The sequence below is a fragment of the Lathyrus oleraceus genome, chromosome 2, assembly GCF_024323335.1.
Source record: "Lathyrus oleraceus cultivar Zhongwan6 chromosome 2, CAAS_Psat_ZW6_1.0, whole genome shotgun sequence".
Lineage (NCBI taxonomy): Eukaryota > Viridiplantae > Streptophyta > Magnoliopsida > Fabales > Fabaceae > Lathyrus > Lathyrus oleraceus.
Genome location: NC_066580.1, coordinates 59,155,172 through 59,177,191, shown reverse-complemented (window position 1 = coordinate 59,177,191; position 22,020 = coordinate 59,155,172). Strand labels below are relative to the sequence as shown.

Genomic DNA, 22,020 nt, shown 5'->3' with positions numbered 1-22,020 from the left:
AGAACAACTTACTTTAATAAATGATTTTCGAGCTTTTTGCGTCTCATTATACATCTCTCACTCTTTAACGGTTAGAGTTTGGTTCAATACTTCTAGTTCATCAATCAAACATTCCTTATCTACTTGTTCATTTTGCAAAGCATCTTGGTGAGAAATTTTGATTCATCATCATTATCATTATCATCATTAACATCATGATGATGATGATGAATCAAAATTTCTCATCAAATTTGATGCTTTACGGAATAAAAAAGTAGAGAAGGAATGGTTAATTGAATAACTAGAAGTATTGAACAAAATTATAAGTTTTAAAGAACTATAAATGAATAATGAGTCTTAGAAAACTTGAAAAATTGATTAGTATAAGTTTTTTTTTCAAATATAACTTAATCTTTCAGATTATTATGTTATAAATCAATTTGAAAAGTTATATGTTTAGTGAGAGATTGATGAAACACGCAATCCACATTCAATATAATAACCTAAATTGTATTTTCTATCATTACATGTTAGGCTAAACGAAATGAAAGTTTCACAAGAAATCAGTCAAGGAAGTTTATTTTGCATCATTTAGGGAACAACAAAAAAACAACAATAACAACATAAGTAACATTCTAAACAACAACAACATATAACATTCAAAACTTTGCTAAGTTACATTAAAAAAACATTGCTAAGTCACAACAACAAAACAAAAAAATCACATATAACATTCTCAACAACACAAAAACACAGAACAATCTCAGTCTAAATCATACTCTCAATCTCAACAAACATATAACATTCAAAACTTTTATAAGTCACATTATAAAAAGAAAATATTTCTAGGTCACAACAACAAAACAAAAACAATATATAAAATTCTCAACAACAAAAAAATAATTTCATTCTCAATCTCACTCTCAATTATAATAACATATAACATTCAAAATTTTGATAAGTGACATTATAAAAACAAAACATTGCTAAGTCACAACAACAACACGAAAACAACAATCTCAATCTAAAAAAAACATTAACAATAAACCTACTATGTATTTATCTCAACAAAATCAACAACATAAAACTTTCAATCTCAATTTAAACAATAACAACAACATTAAACCTCTAGTATTTAAGATTTCAACAACAACAACAACAGTGGAAATGTTACATGTATCAAAAATGTGAAGAAGAAGTCAAAGAAATGAGTTTGGTATTTCCTTTTTGCAAGTATCGTTCAAATTCTTTCTTCATATTTTCTGGCATTATACGAGTTGGAAAAGAAATGGATGGAATTCAACCTCGTTTGTTGAAGAACTAGTTGGAAAAAATATGATGGTGAAGAAATGGAGATGATATGATGGTTAACGAGTTGGAGATGACATATTTTTAGGACTCTCGTTGTTAATGGAGATGATAAACTTTATTAGGTCTCAAATTGGTTTTTGTAAGGGCTGAATGTGCTTTATGTAGGACTAAACAGAAGTGAAGAGACATGAGAAGATAATCTTATAAAGTAAATAATTTCACTATGGTTGGAAAGCCCAACCATGGTTAAAACATATTTATTTATTTTTATTTGATCAAAGCGCCATTATTTTAACAATTTAAAAATAAAAAATAAATAGCCTAACATTTCTCCACAGTTAGACAAATCAACCGTGGTGAAAACTGGATTTTTTTAATTTAAAAATAAAATAAAAAGGAAGACACCAATATAATATGAAATAAATCATAAATTTACAAGCACATACATTCAAACCCATGAGCAGAACAAGCTTTTCCAACAGTTGATACTTCCAACTATGGTAATATATGCATTTTTTAAATTTAAAAATAAAAAATATGAACGTATATGTTTTTAATGGTGTCACAACGGTCTACTTCATAACCATTATGAAAACTCCGTCATGAAATGTATTTTTTTGTAATAGTGGAACTTCTTTGGATGAATAAGTTCATTAGTGAACTTGATATTGTCCCTAGCATAGTAGATCCCATTGAACTCTATTGTGATAACAATGTTGCCATCACTCAAGCTAAGCAACCAAGGTCTCACCAATGATCCAATCACATACTTAATCACTAAAACCTCATTCAAGATATAATAGATAGAGGATATGTGAAGATATGTATAGTGCCAACACTTGACATTGTTGCTGACCAATTGAGGAGTCCCATTCGTCTTTTACTCCATCCGTCTCAACCACAATGAGTAATTGAAATTCTAGTAACAGACTATCGATGTCACACTGGATGTTATGACATCCAATTCTGCACAGACAGGTAATGTATGCAGAAAGTAAATGTAAAAAGAAGTAAATGACACAGAGAATTGTTTACCCAGTTCGGTGACAAACACACCTACTCTGGGGGCTACCAAGCCAGGGAGGAAATCCACTATAAGAGGTATTAATTCAAGACTTAAACCACCAGTTTAATCCTATCACTTAAGACCTACCCAATGCAATTTCAATCTAAACTAAGACATGAGTACCTACTCACTCCCCCTCAATCACAACAGTGATTACAACCATTAAGAATTTTAAAGTCAGTGGTGAAGATATACTTCAAACAACTCTTGATTGTGCTTAAAAGCTTTAATCAAGAAACACATCACTCACGCTTAAAAGCTTAGAGTGACACAACAATTACAACTCAATAAACACCCTAGTCCAATGCAATCATCTAGGTGATAATTGCTTGGCTCACAAGTACAACCTAATTCAAGACACAATGAAAGTACATCAATGATATATAATGATATATTGAATTCTTCACGCTTCAAATCGCTGAATTGCTGAAAGTAGGATTGCCATCCTTTTATAATGCAGTACTTGGGCCTTGAACTTGAATTTCCTAAAACTAGGGTTAAGCAAGTTAACATAATTTCCACACATTAGGGTGCTGACAAATAGGTTATATGCTAGGTCTCTTAATTTTAGCACAGCTGTTAGTTTCCTGAAAATCAGCCTGAGATAAATACCGAAACATAACAGAAAAATTAGCCTATACTTTAGCATCTGCTGTCAGGGATGAATGTCATAACATTCAATTTGACATCCAGAAAATACTGTCATGAATGAATGTCATAACATTTAGTTTGACATCCAGTAAATCCTGTATTAGTTAATCCTGCAGCATACTACTTAAGCATGTCATGATATCAGTCAAGACATCTAAGTACAGTAAGTGTTTTAACATAAAATGCAGCCACTCAAAAATATCTACAAACTCCCCCTTTGGCAAATTTTTGGCTAAAACAACTTGGCATCACAACAGAGTTCACAGCAGCAGAAAGCACACATCCAAGCAGAGAATCAAATTGGCTAATACACTTAGCAAACATAGAAGTTAAACTTCCACCAGCAGCAGCACAAGAGAATATCAAGTAGAGAGCAAATAGCAACATAACCTCTTGTTTAGAGGACCTTCAACTTCAAAGAAATCTGTTGTCCTGGGGTACAAGTGTTACTCCCCCTTTTTGTCAAAAATGTTGCCAAAGCAACACTTAATATTACAGACCAAAAAAAATAAAAATACAAGAAATTATTAGAAACACAAGAAATGTTCTAGTCATCTGACTCAGAGTCAGCATCATCATTTGTGCCATCATCAGGACTGGCATCTGCTTCTCCCTCTTCACCTTGTCTTTCAGCTTCTTCTGCAACAGCAGCAGCTTCACCAAATTCTCCACCATCAGCTAGCACATCACCTTCAGTCATGTCCAAAGAGCTAATCAATTTTTCCAAGTTCAGCTTCCTTGCCTCTAATTCCCTGCAGGTTTCTTTGAGCATTGCAATGACAGTAACTTTACCTGGCTGATTGCTTACACGTGATGTCTCACCTGATGTCATGACAATGTCAGGGATATGGATACCTAGGAACAACTTATGATTAAAAGACATAGGGTTGTCTCTTTTCTTCACAGAATCATTCTCAGTTAAGATGTTTGGAAATTGATTCAAAACAATACCACAGATGAGAGAAGGAAAGGCTATAGGACCCTTCACACTGAAACTTCCTGCATGCTTCAAAGTTTGATCAAAAATATAGGAGCCATAGTCAAATTTGGCTTTGGTTCCAACATCATATATAAACTTTCCAAGCATTACATCAACTGTAGATTTATGATTGGTGGGCACCCAGTTAGCAGCTCCAATCTTGTGCAGCATTGCATACTTGACACTCAGTTTACTTGCCACCAATTTTCCTTTGAGAGGCCACTTCCTTACCTGATTAGCAGTGATGACTTGACAGATTTTGTTGTCAGTCACCTCAAGCTCAGGTTGAGCTTCATCAGGCCTTCCCAAATACTTGTTGATCACTGAAGGAGAGAAATTTACACACTTGCCTCTCACATACACTTTCCTGAATTCCTTAGACTTGTCATCAACATATTCTTCAGACAAATTAATAATAAATTCCTTTACCAACATCTCATAGCACTTTGAAAACTGAGTCACAGTCTTCATTAAACCAGCCTCTTGAATAAGATCCATAATATCCTTACAGTCTAGGACATTCTGAGCTAATTCCCTTTCCAAAGCCAGCCTCTTCTGATAAACATATTTCCACCTGTTTACACTTGAAGAAAAATGAAAAGATATGTTGTCAATTGGTACCTCAGGGACACTAGCTGCAAGCTTGCTAGTGGTTGGCTTCTTCTTTGACAGAATGTCAGAGACATTACAAGGAACATCCAAGTCAGACTCAACAACAACAAACTTGCTCTTCTTTTTCTTGGGCACCACTTTGCTCCAAGATTTGGTTAGACCATGAACTTTCCTCTTGAGGGAACTCTCGACTGCCACCGTTGTCTTGGAAGAGGTTGGAACATCAATCTTCTTTCTGGGGGACCTTTGAGCCACAGTTTTCTTTTCTCTCCTAGTCCTAACCCTTTTGGCTATGCTAGGGAGGACAGAGGAGAACAACTCATTATCAGAAAATTCCTCCAGGTCTACTGTTTCAGCCTCACAGTTAGGGTTGTCACTGACATCATGAGTGACATGAACTTCCTCACCAGCCACATTATCTAAGGGTTTGTCAACATTTGACTCCTTATGGGCATCAGTTTGCTCAACATCATCATAGATATTCTTTCCTAAAGACTCAGTATTTTCTTGATCAGCAACACTATCAGGTTCAATAGTGTTTAAGGGAATGGAAACCCCAGGGACCTCATGATTTCCAGACAGTATTCCAGTCACTATAGTGGCAATGGAATTGTGAACATACCTGGAACCTTCTTTGGTTCGTTCCTCAAGAACGATGGATGAGGAGAAGCCTGATACAGTTTCTTTAGGTCTTCTTGCATGTGGGGTATTCACAGAGTCAGCAACAGGATCTTCTCTGTTAGGGTTGCTTGGTTCAGCGCTAGGAGAACAAGGCATATTCTTGGAAGGAGAAGAGTTGGATTGTTGAGACATGATGAGTATCTTAGAGACGAAATTAAAAATTTCTCTGAGAGGATGCTTGCGTGAATGGAAGTTGAAAGAGTGGAAGAAGTAACGCTTGTTGCAAGTGAAATAACTATTATCTGTTGACCAATCAGAGCACACTTTCAATTGTTTAATAATTTGAAATATTAAACAGTAAATTCCTAACATCCTTAGTTGCTATAATTCCTCAGAAAGACATATTCCCAACTTGCCCCTTAAATTTTCAAACTGAGTAGCATCCAAAGCCTTTGTAAATATGTCAGCAAGTTGTAGTTCAGTTGCCACATGTTCCAAGGTAATCACTTTGTCTTCTACCAGATCTCTTATGAAGTGATGTCTAATGTCAATATGTTTGGTCCTGCTGTGTTGGATAGGATTCTTTGAAATGTTGATGGCACTGAGATTGTCACAGAACAATGTCATGACATTCTGAGTGACATTGTACTCAGTCAGCATCTGTTTCATCCATACCAGTTGGGAACAACTGCTTCCAACTGCTATGCACTCAGCTTTTGTAGTGGATAATGATACACAGTTCTGTTTCTTGCTGAACCAAGATATGAGATTATTTCCCAAGAAGACACATCCTCCTGATGTGCTTTTTCTGTCATCAGCACTCCCAGCCCAATCAACATCATAATACCCAGATAAGATAGGCTCAGAGCCTGTAGTTTCAGGATTAGCCTAAGAGAGGGTGAATTAGGCTTTATTAAATTTTTCGATTATTTTATCGGTGGATGAATTTGTGTCGTCTAAGTGTCTAGGTTATGAAAGCAATAAAGCGGAAAATAAAACGACACCAAGAATTATCCTGATTCCCTTCATAAACCGAAGGTACATCCAGTCCCCTTACACCTCGTAAGAGATTTTATTATAGTTTTAGATTGTACAGCCTATCACACCATAAACCGGTGAAGCCTACGTTCTAACAACTATACAATAATCAAGTGTGCAAGAACAATCCTCTTGCAACACCAACCCTTGTTCCAACAATCCTGGATCACAAGTCAAACAAAAATAAATCTTCTTTGATGATTTGAATAAAGTGTAGTACTATCAATCTTCTCTTGATTGATCTTCTCCTTGGATAAATAATTCACTCAAAGGATAATATATAAGTGTTCAACAAGAAATGGAATGAGATGAAACAAGAATGTTAAAAAGTTTCTTCTCAAAAATTGGTTATGAACACTTTTATGAGAAATTAACAAATATGAAAGAGTGATTATCTTGAGTTTTTATGAAAGTTCTTGGAGGTATTTTTTCATTTAAAAAATCCAGAATTTATATTGATCAAAACACCTTTTCAAAGAGGTATAATTTTCTTCATAAAAATTAGTGAAAAGGTATAAGTATGTGAAAACATTTTTCATGAAAAAAGGCCAAGAAATGCTGAAACGAACAGTGTTAACCGGTTAACCAAATGGGTTAACCGGTTAACGCATCTAACGTTAACTTCAGAATTTCAAATACAGGGCCGTTAACCGGTTAACGAATCTGGTTAACCGGTTAACACTGTTGAAACACAGAAAAATATTTTAAGTAAAATGTGTTTTTCATTTCAACATGTTAAAAAATGGTTAGGTTAAATAGGGAAATGCAAAACATGATTGTTGAACACTTGTATACTAATTTAAGAGTGAATTAGATATACCTTAGAAGTGATTCAACAAATTTGCAAACGTGTCGGCTTGATAATGAAGCTTGAACCAAATGTTGCTATGCATATGTGGCTTGATTAACTTGATGCTTTGAATTCTCTTGAAGCTCTTATCTTTTTGCATTGATACATGTTGTCTTCATCAAAATTCTTTGGATTGAAGCATGCTTCTACAATCTCCCCCTTTTTGATGATGGCAACCAACTTTGAGAGAGATGCTTAAGAGTGAAGTTTCTCTAATTTGATTCTCCCCCTAAGTTCAAGAACTCCCCCTAAATGAGAAGCATAACACAAAAATTCTGCATAGAGAGAATATTATAGAAACAAGTCTTCTCCCCCTTTGGCATTAGCAAAAAGGAAGAAGCTTATGGAAAAAAAAGCATATAAGCATACAAGCATTATGTAATCATTAATATAGTATAAGCATTCAAACACACACGATAACATAAACATAATCATAAACTAGAACGAAAAAGCATAAGAAAACATAACAACAACACAAAGAGACATGGTGCTTTAATCTTCATCTGACATGTCCTCACTATCCTCTCCTTCCACTTCACTACCGGCGACACCTTCATCATCATCCTCGGGAAGGTTACGGGAACTCAACACAAGGTTACGGAGGCTTTTGATTGCACGGGTAGTTTCACGGTGTTGGCTCATAATGGTGGTATAAAAGAATTCGTTGGTAATGCCACCATCCGGGATAGGAAAGTTGGATGAAGAGTGTAACACCCCAAAATTTGCCCTCCTCATTCATGCATTCATTTAGCATTTCATATTGCATTTCATCATGTCAATCAGAATTAGATCCAAAAAAAAAAAACAAAAAAAAAACAAAAACAAAAAAAACAAAAAAAAAAACAAAATAATAATAATAATAATTTTTTTTATTAATTAATTAATTATTTAATTAATTAAATAAATAATTAAATAAATAAAATATAATAAAAAAATTTTGGACTTGGGTCTCTCTCATTTGAGCCCACAAAACCATGAAATTCAGTCTATAAATACCAAGGCTTCACTTGAGAGAACACAGAACAAAGGGGGATTTTGAAGAGAAGCAAAATACTCTGAGGTTTCCTTGGAACAAAACCCTGAGGAAAAAGATAGTGAGAGAAGACCTAACGGAGTTCAGAGCAGCCTCCAAACCCCGAAGGGAACTTAACTACACAGAATCGCCTCTGCCTCACATAAACCCTGAAGATTGTTTTGTAAACCTCACGGGTGCAACTCAATTTCAATCAAGCTCTCCAATCAGGTTTGCCTTTATTCCCATTACCTTTTGCTTTGAAGTTGAATACTCTGAATGTATGAGGTACGATGGATGAATTTCATTAGGTTTTTCGCCCATGGGTTTAATATGTATATGAATGTATAAACAATGCCTTGAATGTTTAACCATTTAATTTTTGAGTGTATGCCACAGGGTTTGAGGTTTCTGAAACCATACTGTTATTCATGAAAAAAATGCTTATGGTGTTTCACTAACCCTTTTGTTGAGGTTTTGTGAGGGCTCACATGACTTTTGCAGGGATAACTTGCGTGGTTTCCCACTTTATTTGTGGGATAACCCCTGGAGGTTCATTCCGATTACCTGTACTGACCCACTTTCTTTGATGATGTTAGCTTGGAAGGATCTCAGGGTTTCCCATTCCTCTAATTGCTGTTACTTCGGATCTTTATCCGCGTGGTACTTTTACATTTTTCCCGCATTTTACTGCTTTCCTAGCTGGAAGACCTCGATAGGAGGCAACGTTTGAGCCCCTTGGTGGCATTTTACTTTGAGATACATGTTTTGTGTTTTATATTCATATCCCTGCAGGTAGCGCGGTTCCTTCATCAAGGACTGCCTTTTTGCCCTCGAGCATCCCAAACCCTAAAACCCAAAGCAACACGTTAACTCCTTCTACTACAGGCGAGTAAGTCTCCAAAGGTCGAGCATCCGGTAGATTGCGTAGTGACGTCGTTCGTCCAAAACCCAATCCATAACCCCGTAGTTAGCCGAACTACGTTTTGCTCTGATTCTCAGGCCAGATGAGATACGTAGGCATAAGACACGATGTCTTAGCGAGCACACATCCCAACCCATAGGTCAGCCGAGCTACGAAGACTCTGATTCTCATATTCAGATGAGATACGTATGCAGTGGATGCGACATCCGCGCGAGTCATTTTCATTTAACCCTTTTTTTTTTGGCAAACAGCACAAGATAAACCCACACCCTTTAGACAAAAAAAACACAAAAGTGGATCCCGTAGAGTACTACGGATGCGTAGGGGTGCTAATACATTCCCTTCGCATAACCGACTCCCGAACCCAAGATTTGGTTGCGAGACCCCGTCTTGTCCTTTCCTTTTTCAGGTTTACTTCGAGCGTTTCCTTTCCCTCCTTTGGGATGAATAACGCACGGTGGCGACTCTTCTGTCTTTTTCTTTCGCCGGTTGTTTTTTTTCGCACTGTATTTTTCAGGTTGCGACAGCTGGCGACTCTGCTGGGGACTGAAAGAAGTTGACCTCTTGCTGGTCCATCTGCCCTAAGCGAGTCCCTCCTAGCTTTTGTAGTTTGTTTGTTTATTGGGTGTTCATGCTTTTGTACAGTTATTTATTTACCTGCTTTACCTTATTGCATTGTGCACATATCATTGATGTATCTGTTGGCTGGCTATGGCTGCTTGGTGATCTTTGTGAGATGAGTTCTATACCCGAACTCGAGTGCACTTAGGATAGGAGAATGGCATAGTCCTGTCGACTTGTGTGGAGTTATTCCTTAGCGAGTCGACTTGCAAGCCCATTCACTTGGTGAAGGTCATGTTGAGATCAATAATGTCACACAAGTAAGTTGTGGTTGGACATTACTTGTTCCAATATAGACCTAAGAAGCCGAGGACCTTAGTTTACCAAACCCATCTTGGCCTATTCGTAGGACGTAGTGCGAAAGTCGTTCAAGTGTGAGATTTGATACGATTGTTACGCGATACTACACTCATAAGAGTCTCTCTTGAGAATATTGTTGGAATACGAGTAGTCGTTCCTCTGATAATATCCGAAAGATGGGATTATGACTATGGGAACCTTTTGTAGAACATGTTTGGCAGGTTTAAACCTTAGTACACTCCTTTTGGGTGGTTATTAACCTAAACTCCATGCTCGTGACTTGCAACAAACCCTTGATTCATGGTTAACCCGATCAGGTATCTTTAATATCAATGAAACTCCGGTGTTGATAAGGTGTAAACCATAATCCACCAAAATGGGTGGTTGATATTAAGGATAACATGATCCATCCCATGACCTTTGTTTGGTGTGCTCTTAATTTCTCTCCAGACAGTGCAACCTGACAGATGTTCAAGCGGGTCCATCAATTCTGATTGACATGCCTTTGCATTGCATAACATCATCTGCATATTTGCATCCAACATCTCATGCTTATTCATTTGCAGGGTATTCCCTTTCAAAACGGGGGATGCCTTAAAACTGAACAAGTAGTGCATCGCATACCATGCATATTAACCCTTGTCTGTTTTGCAGGTGTCACCGCAGTGTCTAATGTTTGTTCCCTGTATCAGGCAGTTATTGGTCCCAAGCAAGTTCACAGATACCCGACAAAGGAAAACCGTCCACGACTAGCGATGGACCAAGTACAGAAAGAGCTGGTTGATATGCGTGAAAGGATGGATCAGTTCATGACATTGATGACTGGTATGGTAGCAGGTCAGGAAAAGCTGAGGGAATTGGTTGAGCAACCGAGACACGATCCGGAGGTGGAGATACCAAATGTTGAGGGAAACCCTGGTAACCCTGGGAACGCTGATAACCCTGTGAACACTGGTAACGCGGGTAACGCAAATGCTGATGGAAACCCGGGTAATGTTGGCAACACAGGGAATGTTGGAAATGGTATTGGTGGAAGATACAATGTGAATCAAGGAATTCGGATTAACGGGCACCCCGTTACTGAAGATTGTCAGTATGATCAATTTTCTTTGCACGACGAAGCCCTCGAGACCACTCGCCGTATGGATGAGCTTGCTGAGAAGCTCAAATCTTTGGAGTCTCAAAATTCCTTAGGCTTTGATGTCACAAATCTTGGTCTGGTTCAGGGAGTAAGGATTCCTCACAAGTTCAAACCCCCTACTTTTGAGAAATACAACGGGGCTTCTTGCCCACGCACTCATCTCCAATCTTATCTGGGAAGGTTGGGAGCTCACACGGAAGATGAAAAGCTGTGGATGTACTATTTTGAAGACAGTCTAACTGGAGCTTCTCGTGAATGGTATTCTCATTTGTCTTGTACTACCATCAAGAGCTGGAAAGACTTGGCAGAGGCTTTTATCAAGCAATATCAATACAACTTGGACATGGCTCCAAATCGGACCTTGTTGCAAGGTATGTCTCAGACTGCCAAGGAAACCTTTAGAGAGTATGCTCAGCGTTGGAGACAGATTGCTGCGTCCGTCCAACCCCCTATGTCTGAAAGGGAGATGGCGGACATGTTCATGAACACTCTTCAAGGCAATTATATTGAGAGATTGGCTGCTTGCCCGTCAATCAGCTTTGCAGAGATAGTAATTGCTGGAGAAAGAATCGAGAGTTTGTTGAAGATGGGCCGAATTCAAGACAATAGTGCTTCCAACTCATCAGGTCCCAAGAGACCGTTTGCTGGTAACGGTCAGCGAAGAAAAGAAGGCGAGGCAAGCGTTGTGTATGCCGGCAGAGCCAGGGGTAGAGGACGCCCTAATTACTATCAAGATCAAGTGGCCGCAGTCACCATTCCAACACCTGTTCCTCAATCGCAATATCATCCGCAACAACAACCCAGGTACAACAATCAACAACAAGGAGGTAATCCGGGTCAGCAGAGACACTATCAACAACGTCCAAGGCAGACGGACCGGGTCATCGAGCCAATCCCAATGCCTTATTCAGTATTACTTCCCAAGCTGGTTGACATGAATCTGGTTACATTGAGAACTCTGGCCCCACCAATCGATCCCAATAATTTGCCTAGAGGTTATGATGTCAACGCCAGATGTGCTTTTCACTCCAACGCACCTGGCCATACTACAGATAATTGCAAGGCTCTCCAGTCAAAGGTATAAGATCTGAGAGATGCCCAGGCTATCAATTTTGCTCTGGTGCCTAATGTTATCCAGAACCCGATGCCGGCTCACGGCGGGCAGAGGATTAATGCTGTTGATAGTGGGGAAACTTTGAATTTGGTTTCTGATGTGACTAAGGTGAAGACTTCGCTATCGGTGGTTAAAGACCGACTTCTGAAAGGACAGATTTTCCCGGGCTGTGGGGAAGAATGGAGAAATTGTCAAGCTGCCGAAAACGGATGTGACAGTTTGAGAAGGGGTATTCAGCAACTGATAGATGAAGGTTGTCTTCAGTTCGATCAGGCCCGTCCAGTGAAGAATGATGTGTCGACGGTGACGTTTTATTTCACTCCTGAAGAAATATATGTTCCCGAGAGACTCGCTCCGACAATAATATATTTCCCAGAAAGTACAGAACCAGCAACGGTGAACATCGAAAGTTCAGCACCAGTCGCAATTTACTCTGAAAGCCCTCAATCGACTTTGGTTGGTCCAATCACCATCACGGTACAAGGACCTGTTCCGTATGAGAAAGACAATGCTATCCCGTGGCACTATGGGGCTGATATCTACTGCCAGGGGCAGAAAGTTAACGAAGAAGACATTGACATTGGTAGCTCCGCTGTAGACAATGTTGGAGGGGTTGGTGGCTTCACTCGTAGTGGATGCCTATTTGCACCATCAACATTACGCGCGAATACTGAAGCCGAGGCAGCTGCCAAGGCTAAAGGGAAACAGGTATCCACCGAAGAGGTTATTACTGAGGAAGATCCTCCTAAGACCGCATTCGAGAAGGAAGTGGATGAGTTTATGAGGATTATCAAGAAAAGTGACTACAAGGTAGTCGACCAGCTAAATCAGACACCCTCAAAGATCTCCATTCTCTCACTATTGCTATGCTCTGAGGCGCACAGAGCAGCCTTGTTAAAAGTACTGAATATGGCCTATGTTCCACCGGAGATAACTGTTAACCAGCTGGAGTCGATAGTTTCCAATGTAAACGCTAGCCAGGGGCTAGGTTTCACCGATAATGACCTGACACCTGAGGGCAGGAATCACAACAAAGCCTTGCATATCACAATGGAGTGCAAAGGGGTGGTGCTTTCCCATGTTTTGGTTGATACAGGCTCTTCTCTGAATGTTCTTCCAAAGAAATCCTTAATGAAGTTGGATTGCGATGGCATCATCCTGAGGCCAAGTAACTTAGTTGTGAGGGCTTTTGATGGCTCTAAGAGAGCTGTCTTTGGCGAAGTTGAGTTGCCAGTTAAGATTGGACCGCAGGTATTCAAGAGTACCTTTTATGTGATGGATATCCAGCCTGCCTACAGCTGTCTGCTAGGCCGGCCTTGGATTCATGCTGTAGGTGCTGTTACTTATACCCTCCACCAGAAGCTCAAATATGAACTAGAAGGTCAGATCGTCATTGTATGTGGTGAAGAGGATATTTTTGTTAGCCACCTGTCTACATTTAAGTATGTAGAGATGGATGGCGAGATGCATGAGATGCTGTGTCAGGGCTTCGAAACTACAAACATCAATGAGGTCGCGCCCGAAGCTGTCTTTTCACCTGAGTTTGAGAAGGTCGGGACTTCTATCTCTTCATACAAGCAAGCTGTCGAAGTGGTTAAAGCTGGTAATGCCCAAGGCTGGGGCAAATTTGTGGAGCCAGTCATCAAAGAAGACAAGTTCGGATTGGGGTATGCTCTGGGATCTCAGAAGAATGAAACCGGTACTCTCTCCAGCGGGGGTTTGGTTTCTCCCCACACCGTCAATGCTGCAGATGAAGACAAGGCTGACAGCGACTGTGACTTAGATAGCTGGATTCGCCCGTGTGTCCCGGGAGAAAAGCTCGACAATTGGTCGTCTGAAAAAACCGTCCGGGTTACTCTACTGAAAGAGTGATTTTTATTGTTTTCCTTTCTTACATGCATAATAAAGTCTTACACTTTGCCCAAGGTGTAACGGCTCATTTGTAGGGCCATCCATTTAGTTACATTTCGCAATTATTTTTATCATCAATAAAGGACAGCTTTTGCAAACAATTTTGTGTTCTCTTTCTTTCAGTTTTTTTACTTTTTACAAAAAAAAATGGCAATGTTTCTTTTTTCGTTTTTCCTTTCTTTCAAAAAAAATCTCTCTCATTCTAAGGTAAAGCATGATCCTCCATCATGCAGAGCCGACCACTCGGATCTCACTGCTAACGACACCGCTATGGCCAAGTATGACTTCGACAATCCTATCTATCAAGCCGAAGAAGGGGCTGAGGAAGTTTGTGAATTGCCTGAAGGGTTAGCCAGATTGTTGAAACAGGAGGACCGAGCTATTACACCTTATCAGGAGGTGATTGAGACCGTCAACATCGGTACCGAAGACGACAAGAAAGAGATCAAGATCGGGGCCAGTCTATAGGCCGAGAGGAAAGACCGTTGATCATGTACTTGAGTGTGTTAGAAAGGTCAATGGGTTGTGTGCTCGGTCAGCATGACGAGTCAGATCGAAAAGAGCATGCAATATACTACCTTAGCAGAAGTTTACCGACTGTGAACAAAGATACTCATTGCTCGAGAAAACTTGTCGCGCTTTGGCATGGGCTGCTCGCCGACTAAGACAGTATATGTTGACTCACACGACTCTATTGATATCAAAAATGGATCCAGTCAAGTATATTTTTGAAAAGCCATCACTTACCGGAAAGGTTACTAGGTGACAAATGATACTGACAGAGTATGAAATCCAAAACACTTCACAAAAAGCCATCAAGGGAAGTGTCTTGTCAGACTATCTTGCAGAGCAACCGATTGATGATTACCAACCTATGAGGTTTGACTTTCCTGATGAGGACATCATGTTTCTCAAATCGAAAGATGGAGAGGAACCACTCCCGGAGGAGGGGCCTGACCCTGAATCCAAATGGGTTATGATGTTTGATGGGGCGGTCCACGTCAATGGTCGCGGAGTTGGTATAGTGTTGATCACACCGGAAGGGGGTCATATGCCATTTGGTGCTAGGATAACTTTTCCCTGCACCAACAATGAAGCCGAATACGAAGCTTGTATCCTAAGACTTGAGGAAGCCGTCAATATACAGATTAAAACCCTGGATGTATACGGGGATTCAACTTTGGTCATCAATCAAACCAACGGGAAATGGTGCTATGCTGGAACTACGTACCCAGAATTGACGTATCTCGGTCAGAGACGAATGAAGAAAGCATTTGGTCAGAAAGTGCGCCCTCGGGAGTATCGAGTCGGTGAATTGGTACTCAAAAGAATTCTTCCTCCCAACACAGATCACAGGGGCAAATGGACACCGAACTATGAGGGTCCGTACGTGGTTAAAAGGATTTTCTATGACGGAGCTTTGATGCTAACAACCATGGATGGCGAAGGATTCCCGTCCCCTATTAACTCAGACGCAGTTAAAAAATACTTCGCATAAAATAGACCCGCTGGACAGTAAAAAGAATAGTCCAGGCAAAAAAGGGGCATCCCGACGAACCAAAAAAAAAAGAATAAAGAGGTTCGGGCAAAAATTAGGGATATATAAAAAAAAAGAGTACACCCGGTGAGTCGAAAACCCAAAAGGGCGGCTCAGGCAAAAATGGGTATCCCGGTGGATTGAAAACCCGAAAAAGGGGGCGATCCAGGCAAAAGTTAGGGAATAAGCGAATGACTGTGATCTGAGTTCATCAGTGTTATATCACCGTTTCATTCAATCCGGCAATCTTCGAAGGTTAAAGATCAACTAATCATCCACTTCAGAAAGCAAGATGAGCAGAGCGTCTTGAGGACATACGAGCCATAGCAGAGTCGAAACTCAGTGGGACCCCGTTTCCACATTTGCCATTAGGATAGTTCTCTTTTTATAGCGATCACCTCTTTTCAGGGATCAGCTTCCTGATACCCTCGCCTATTCCTGGCACAAATTTTCTCCCCATTAAGAGTCGAATAATTCAGTTAAAGAGCCTCTTTATTTTTTATTTATCAGTTTGTTTGCAAAAATGTCCGAATTTTTTATAAAACATATTGCATATGAACATAATGGTGGCTTTTGCAGATGATTTGCACAGGAAAACATTTAAAATTGCTTTGAATGTGCTTAATCCCGAACGGTGAATTCAAACCGAGTAATTCCCCCGAGGCATACGTGTATTTTTGGTTGCAGGTCACAGGAACCGGATGCCAAGTCATGAATCCTCATCCCCAAGCGGTTGACAAAGTCTCTCCACAGCAGAGCATGTTCCCCAACAGAGTTGACAGTATCCAGACTGTCTATCCCCAGTAGAGTTGACAGTATCCAGACTGTCTATCCCCAGTAGAGTTGATAGTATCCAGACTATATATCCCCAGCGGAGTTGATAGTGTCAGACTGTATCTTCCTAGCAACAGCGGAGTGGTTGCATACCCAACAGACAAGAGGGTGGTGTTCCCAGTGTTCATCTCATCCCCAGCAGATTATTTTTAACAGATTTGTTAATCCCCAGCTTGAGGGCGATTAGCAAGTTCATATCCCCAGCAAAGGTCGTTTCCTACGACATTTCCCCAGGAAGTGTTTTCCCCACAGACTCTCCTCACAGAGCCTCGCCGAACAAAGTTTCCATAGTTGATACTCCCCCCGCAAGGTCAACTTTTCAAGCAGCCAATTTATTTTTGATACATCGATCCGTTCCCTACCGGCGTTTGCTTCCCCAAACAGATTTCTTTTTACACCATGCATAACATTTGCATTCGCATGCATATCATATCAAGCATACACATAAGCTGATAAACAGGTTCTTCCAAGCAGACTGAAGAATTACTTTACAACCAAGGTCATGAGATCCAGCCAGAGGATCAAGCGTGAGTGATCCAGCCTGAGGGTCATTTTGAAGATTCAGCCTGAGAATCGTTTTCCAGTGATCCAGCCTGAGGGTCATTTTGAAGATTCAGCATGAGAATCGTGTTCCAGTGATCCGGCCTGAGGTTCATTTTGAAGATTCAGCCTGAGAATCGTGTTCTAGTGATCCAGCCTGAGGGTCCATTTCGAAGATTCAGTATGAGAATCGTGTTCCAGTGATCCAGCCTGAGGGTCATTTCGAAGATTCAGCCTGAGAATCGTGTTCCAGTAAGCCAGCCTAAGGCTCAATTTGAAGATTCCCCAGTGAAGTCGCCTACAAGCTTTATTTCCTCAACAAGCCTAAGTCTAATTGAGGAGTCGTTACAACATGTTCTAGCCCGAAGAATATGTACGAAGCCCAAAAGTGGAATATTCTCGAAGCTGCATATCTAATATGAAGGTTGGGTGTAGATTTCAAAAGAGGGTCAACCAGCGCATGCCTCAGATGCGGGATCCTAATGATGGGAATTTATCATCAAAACAATCCAGATCTAGCCAGAAGATCGAAATAGATTCAGCCAGAGAATCGAAACAATTCAGATCTAGCCAGAAGATCGAAGTAGATTCAGCCAGAGAATCAAATTAAGTTCAGATTCAGCTAGAGGATCGACACTCCAGATCTAGCCAGAAGATCGAAGTAGATTCAGCCAGAGAATCGAAACAAAGAAGATCTAGCCAGAAGATCGAAAATCGCAACAATTCAGATCTAGCCAGAAGATCGAAATAGATTCAGCCAGAGAATCGAAACGAAGGAGATCTAGCCCGAAGATCGAAGAAGATCTAGCCAGAAGATCAAAATCGTATCCAGCCCGAGGATCAAAATTAATATCCGACCAGAGGACTAAATTGAGTATAGGTTCAGCCAGAGGATCGAAACTCCAGATTAAGCCAGAGGATCGGAAGAAAGATAAACAGCGCGGTGTATTTCCGCGTTTTTGTGGTATTCTCGGAGCACAAATTTTCGGTCTGTCTTTGGTATTCAATCACAGCTCATCCCGTTTGTCTGATAAGCTGTTCGCTTTCATCCTACTCGGGTTAGCTAATGTTTGAATAGGGGCAGCTGTAACACCCCAAAATTTGCCCTCCTCATTCATGCATTCATTTAGCATTTCATATTACATTTCATCATGTCAATCAGAATTAGATCCAAAAAAAAAAAAAAAAAAAAAACGAAAAAAAAAAAACGAAAAAAATAAATAATAATAATAATAATTTTTTACAAAAAAAATAATAATAATAATAATTTTTTTTATTATTATTTAATTAATTAAATAAATAATTAAATAAATAAAATATAATAAAAAAATTTTGGACTTGGGTCTCTCTCATTTGAGCCCACAAAACCATGAAATTCAGTCTACAAATACCAAGGCTTCACTTGAGAGAACACAGAACAAAGGGGGATTTTGAAGAGAAGCAAAATACTCTGAGGTTTCCTTGGAACAAAACCCTGAGGAAAAAGATAGTGAGAGAAGACCTAACGGAGTTCAGAGCAACCTCCAAACCCCGAAGGGAACTTAACTACACAGAATCGCCTCTGCCTCACATAAACCCTGAAGATTGTTTTGTAAACCTCACGGGTGCAACTCAATTTAAATCAAGCTCTCCAATCAGGTTTGCCTTTATTCCCATTACCTTTTGCTTTGAAGTTGAATACTCTGAATGTATGAGGTACGATGGATGAATTTCATTAGGTTTTTCGCCCATGGGTTTAATATGTATATGAATGTATAAACAATGCCTTGAATGTTTAACCGTTTAATTTTTGAGTGTATGCCACAGGGTTTGAGGTTTCTGAAACCATACTGTTATTCATGAAAAAAATGCTTATGGTGTTTCACTAACCCTTTTGTTGAGTTTTTGTGAGGGCTCACATGACTTTTGTAGGGATAACTTGCGTGGTTTCCCACTTTATTTGTGGGATAACCCCTGGAGGTTCATTCCGATTACCTGTACTGACCCACTTTCTTTGATGATGTTAGCTTGGAAGGATCTCAGGGTTTCCCATTCCTCTAATTGCTGTTACTTCGGATCTTTATCCGCGTGGTACTTTTATATTTTTCCCGCATTTTACTGCTTTCCTAGCTGGAAGACCTCGATAGGAGGCAACGTTTGAGCCCCTTGGTGGCATTTTTTTGCTTTGAAGTTGAATACTCTGAATGTATGAGGTACGATGGATGAATTTCATTAGGTTTTTCGCCCATGGGTTTAATATGTATATGAATGTATAAACAATGCCTTGAATGTTTAACCGTTTAATTTTTGAGTGTATGCCACAGGGTTTGAGGTTTCTGAAACCATACTGTTATTCATGAAAAAAATGCTTATGGTGTTTCACTAACCCTTTTGTTGAGTTTTTGTGAGGGCTCACATGACTTTTGCAGGGATAACTTGCGTGGTTTCCCACTTTATTTGTGGGATAACCCCTGGAGGTTCATTCCGATTACCTGTACTGACCCACTTTCTTTGATGATGTTAGCTTGGAAGGATCTCAGGGTTTCCCATTCCTCTAATTGCTGTTACTTCGGATCTTTATCCGCGTGGTACTTTTACATTTTTCCCGCATTTTACTGCTTTCCTAGCTGGAAGACCTCGATAGGAGGCAACGTTTGAGCCCCTTGGTGGCATTTTACTTTGAGATACATGTTTTGTGTTTTGTATTCATATCCCTGCAGGTAGCGCGGTTCCTTCATCAAGGACTGCCTTTTTGCCCTCGAGCATCCCAAACCCTAAAACCCAAAGCAACACGTTAACTCCTTCTACTACAGGCGAGTAAGTCTCCAAAGGTCGAGCATCCGGTAGATTGCATAGTGACGTCGTTCGTCCAAAACCCAATCCATAACCCCGTAGTTAGCCGAACTACGTTTTGCTCTGATTCTCAGGCCAGATGAGATACGTAGGCATAAGACGCGATGTCTTAGCGAGCACACATCCCAACCCATAGGTCAGCCGAGCTACGAAGACTCTGATTCTCATATTCAGATGAGATACGTATGCAGTGGATGCGACATCCGCGCGAGTCATTTTCATTTAACCCTTTTTTTTGGCAAACATCACAAGATAAACCCACACCCTTTAGACAAAAAAAACACAAAAGTGGATCCCGTAGAGTACTACGGATGCGTAGGGGTGCTAATACATTCCCTTCGCATAACCGACTCCCGAACCCAAGATTTGGTTGCGAGACCCCGTCTTGTCCTTTCCTTTTTCAGGTTTACTTCGAGCGTTTCCTTTCCCTCCTTTGGGATGAATAACGCACGGTGGCGACTCTTCTGTCTTTTTCTTTCGCCGGTTGTTTTTTTTCGCACTGTATTTTTCAGGTTGCGACAAAGAGGACCCGTCATCATATTTATACGATCCGTCATTGCATTGAACTATGCCGGTATTCTTCATGATTGTAACTCCGTTGATCTCATTTGCGGTTGTGGTCATTGCAAAGAACGGTTCTCTTCCGATTTCCATGTCGGTAGATTCCAAAATTCTTGAAATAAGACGACCATAGGGCAGCCTAGTTTTTAGGGTGAGTTGTTGTTTGAGATGGTACAACATAGTTGGAAGCCAATTAACTTTGATCTTGTTCTTCACAGCAAACATAACCTGCATCTCTAAGTCATTGATTTGAGAAAGATTTGAGTCCTTTGGCAAAAAAACATGACAGATAACATAGTGTAGCATCCGATCATCAACTGACAGATTCTTCGCATAACAGAGTGTGCGAGAAGTACGCTGACCCGAAACAATAACAACCCTTGGAAACCTACAGATTGAGTAATAATACTCCATTTTGTCATATTTAGCCTATTTGCCATCCACATGGTTAACCCCTTTCTGGAGAAAAATTCCCGAATATGGAATCCTAAGAGAAGCAGCCAGCATACCTAGGTCTGTCTCAATCTCACAGTCTCTCACAGTAGCAAACGGCATATGTTTATCATTATCATTCAGGTTCAAAGTGAAATGGTTCAAAAATGATTTTACCAAATCAGGGTAAATTTTTCCATTATCAGTGATAAACTCATGCATCCCTTGAATTTTCAACAGCTCAGGGAAGGTGAAAGTAAGAGGTGTGAAGGATTTTAGGTTCACATACTTTCCCTTAAGAAGATGTTTGACCCTGACCTTGAAATCCATTCTTCTCTTTTTTGTTGTTTCCATTTGCATCTCTTCCTCTTCACTGCTTGACACTGACACATGAGCCTTTCCCTTTCTTGGAGGAGCCATGGATGAAGATGGTTAAGTGGAGTTTAATGGTGTTTTAATGATATTCAAGGAGTTTGAAAGTTAAAGAAATGAGATAAGGGTGTTTATGGTGAGTCAAAGTAGGAAGAATAGGAGTTTTGAGGTGTTAGTAAGGATTAAAGCACATGCACCATAAATAAAAACGCATACCAAAACTTAAAAAATAAAAACTTTAAACATTCTGTACTTAAAAAAGTAACGCAGAAATGCTGTCTGGGAAGCGTTAACCGGTTAACCGATTCCGTTAACCGGTTAACGGGCTAAAATTTTCAAAAAATTAAAAAAATCCAGCAGCTTTGTTTTGAAGAAGTGGGAAAATATTTTCACAAAAAAATTTCACAAAGTATTAGCACTTATCAATACGCAACTTTCGATCAAAAAATATTTTGAAACCGATAATTTTCGGACATACGAAAGTAAGAAAAACTAAAAACGGAGAAAAAAGAGTGCTAGCATTATATAACACAAAAGTAAAAATAAGCATATTTTAAGCTACTATAACACATAACAAGCAATTTTAAGAAAAGGTTAGATGTCACCTTCATTGAGAATACCAAGTTCTCGCCGAATCTTGAAAAATTGCTCTTTAGCCAATGGTTTTGTGAATATGTCGGCAAGTTGGTTATGTGTATCCACGAACGTAACATCTACATCTTCGTTGAGCACGTGATCTCGAAGGAAATGATGTCGGATATCTATGTGCTTTGTCCTTGAA

The 22,020-nt window shown here is 39.8% G+C and overlaps 1 protein-coding gene across 1 annotated transcript; it reads right to left on the bottom strand.

Moving 5' to 3' along the window:
- Positions 1-3,554: 3,554 nt before the first annotated feature.
- On the bottom strand, positions 3,555-20,849 carry LOC127121916 (uncharacterized). Its single transcript, XM_051052341.1, has 4 exons — positions 20,375-20,849; positions 4,843-5,521; positions 4,260-4,560; positions 3,555-4,217 (listed from the first exon to the last, which is right to left on the bottom strand). Exons 1-4 carry the CDS (start codon positions 20,847-20,849, stop codon positions 3,555-3,557), a joined length of 2,118 nt encoding a protein of 705 aa, XP_050908298.1.
- Between the last annotated feature and the right edge of the window lie 1,171 nt (positions 20,850-22,020).